The 2,075-nt window shown below is 51.5% G+C and overlaps 1 protein-coding gene across 1 annotated transcript; it reads left to right on the forward strand.

Moving 5' to 3' along the window:
• Positions 1-504: 504 nt before the first annotated feature.
• On the forward strand, positions 505-1,686 carry NEDG_02251 (uncharacterized protein; the record flags this gene model as incomplete). Its single annotated transcript, XM_067689669.1, has 1 exon — positions 505-1,686. One exon carries the CDS (start codon positions 505-507, stop codon positions 1,684-1,686), a length of 1,182 nt encoding a protein of 393 aa, XP_067544663.1.
• Between the last annotated feature and the right edge of the window lie 389 nt (positions 1,687-2,075).

Raw genomic sequence — 2,075 nt, forward strand, 5'->3', positions numbered from 1 at the left:
CGGATCTGTTGTTTTTGGTGGTCTTGTGTTGGTCTCTTGCAAAACATTCCATGCATCCACTCCCTCCCACACACCCAGACTCTTTCTTTTTATTTTTTGTGAGAGACTTACAAATGCTAATGAAAGAACACACAAAGTATGCCCCGAACACACACAAAGTATGCACCTGAAGAACACACAAAGTATGCGCCCGAAGCACACAAAGATGAGTGATGAGAGGTGTGTGGTGTGGGGCAGTGCATTGTGGTGTGACACTACTTGTATACGGTCAGCAGATGTCATTTGGTCAACAATAACACACACAACACCTGAAACAACCACACACCCCCGGCTTTGCATAGGTGTCTGGTTTCGGGTTATACCTCAGCCCCACACCACTCTCGAACTAACCCGAAGGGAGAGGGGTGGCGTCTGGGCGTGGTTGGTGTCATGCTCGGGGATGAACACCCGAGCAATCAAACTGATCCTTTGCTGATCTACACCCCGGGCAGAGTTTTCAAGCTCATGCAACAGCCAAAGATGTACATATGGGCGATCTATGGCACAATAGCGGTGGGCATTCTGGCTGGAATAGTTGCGTGCTCGGTCTATCTGTGTGTTAGCTGGAGAACCGCCCAGGGTCTAGAGAACACATCCAGACACGCCCCAGGCAAAGACAGGCCCACAGCCTTACCACAGTGTGTTGACGCACCGCAGCCAGCCAGATACTTGCACCTGTACCCGAAAGCGCATATTGCCAGCCCGAGCAGCAGCCCCAACCCATGCCCCAACCCACCCGAAGCACCAGCTGTGGTTGCTGGCAGCCCCGCCGAAAAACCAACCCCGACCATTCCACGCTCTTCTCTAACAGAACCAACCATTGCTTTTTTTAAAAGGGCTGGTAATGGCAATGGCCAGGGGCCTGGTTCTTTACAAACACTAACCCGAACACACGGCCTGGAGATCGTAAGGAACCAGAATGCCGTTGTGGTCATACATTTGAAGAACCTGGAGGCCAAAGACATTCCGGAACAGATAGAGCGGGGCATTGTGTTTCGGTGGCTATCTGTGAGCGGGACTGCTGTTCCAGGTATAGGCAACTTTACACCACGCAAAGAACTCGGGGTGCTTGCCAAACTTCTCCAGACAGTCAGCAGTGTGCGTATAGGCACACTCTACATAGACTGCGGTAACATTCACAGAGTTAGCATAGGCAGAGGTAATATGGGCAGAGGTAGCGGGTTAGCAGGAACTACTCCGAACACAATCTCTCTGCCAAACATAAAAGCACTATCTCTATTCTGGGCCTCTTCCTCCTTTCTCGAGTGGTTGTGCGAGACTGTTGATCTAAGCGCAAGCACAGAGAGTATATCCGTCAACATATACAACTGTGAGATCACATCCATCAAATGCTTGGACAATCTAGGCATTCAAAGGCCACATGTGCTGCGTTTGGAGAGTTTGCCATACCTAGAACAGCTGGACGGCCAGCTGGTGGTAAGCATATGTTCCAACGGCCCCCCGTGCGCGTTGTGGCTGGACAGCCTTCCCAGCCTCACGCACCTGTCTAAAGACCTAGCCGACGTACTAGCCCGAACCAGCCCGAACACAGAGGGCACAGAGGGCAGTACACAGGGTTTGTGCATAAGCAACGAAGGCCTCCGACTGCTGCATGGTCTCTTGCCTGGTACTCCGGGGTCGGGCTAGGGGTTGTTCGGGAGTAAGCCACAGACTTTGGAAGAGCGGGTGAAAAACGAAACAACACCCAGAGACTGTCCAGGGACAAACACTCGGAGACTGTCCAGGGACAAACACTCAGAGACTGTCCAGGGACAAACACCCAGAGACTGTCCAGGGACGAACACTCAGACGCTAACTGAACAAAACCCGAACACGAGCATGATAGGGGGAGCAAAAAGATGGCCATTGGTTAGAACAACTCCCGATACCCCGATCACTAACCGTTATTACTCGCTATTGGGCAAAAAATAACCCCGAACCGAGACTGGCCTATCACAGCCCGTGGAACACTGGCTTGGTATGAAGCAACCAACCAACAGACATAGGCAAGTATTTAAATTAAAAGTTTTACTAAC

This window comes from Nematocida displodere, assembly GCF_001642395.1.
Source record: "Nematocida displodere strain JUm2807 chromosome Unknown 28, whole genome shotgun sequence".
Classification (NCBI taxonomy): Eukaryota; Fungi; Microsporidia; genus Nematocida; species Nematocida displodere.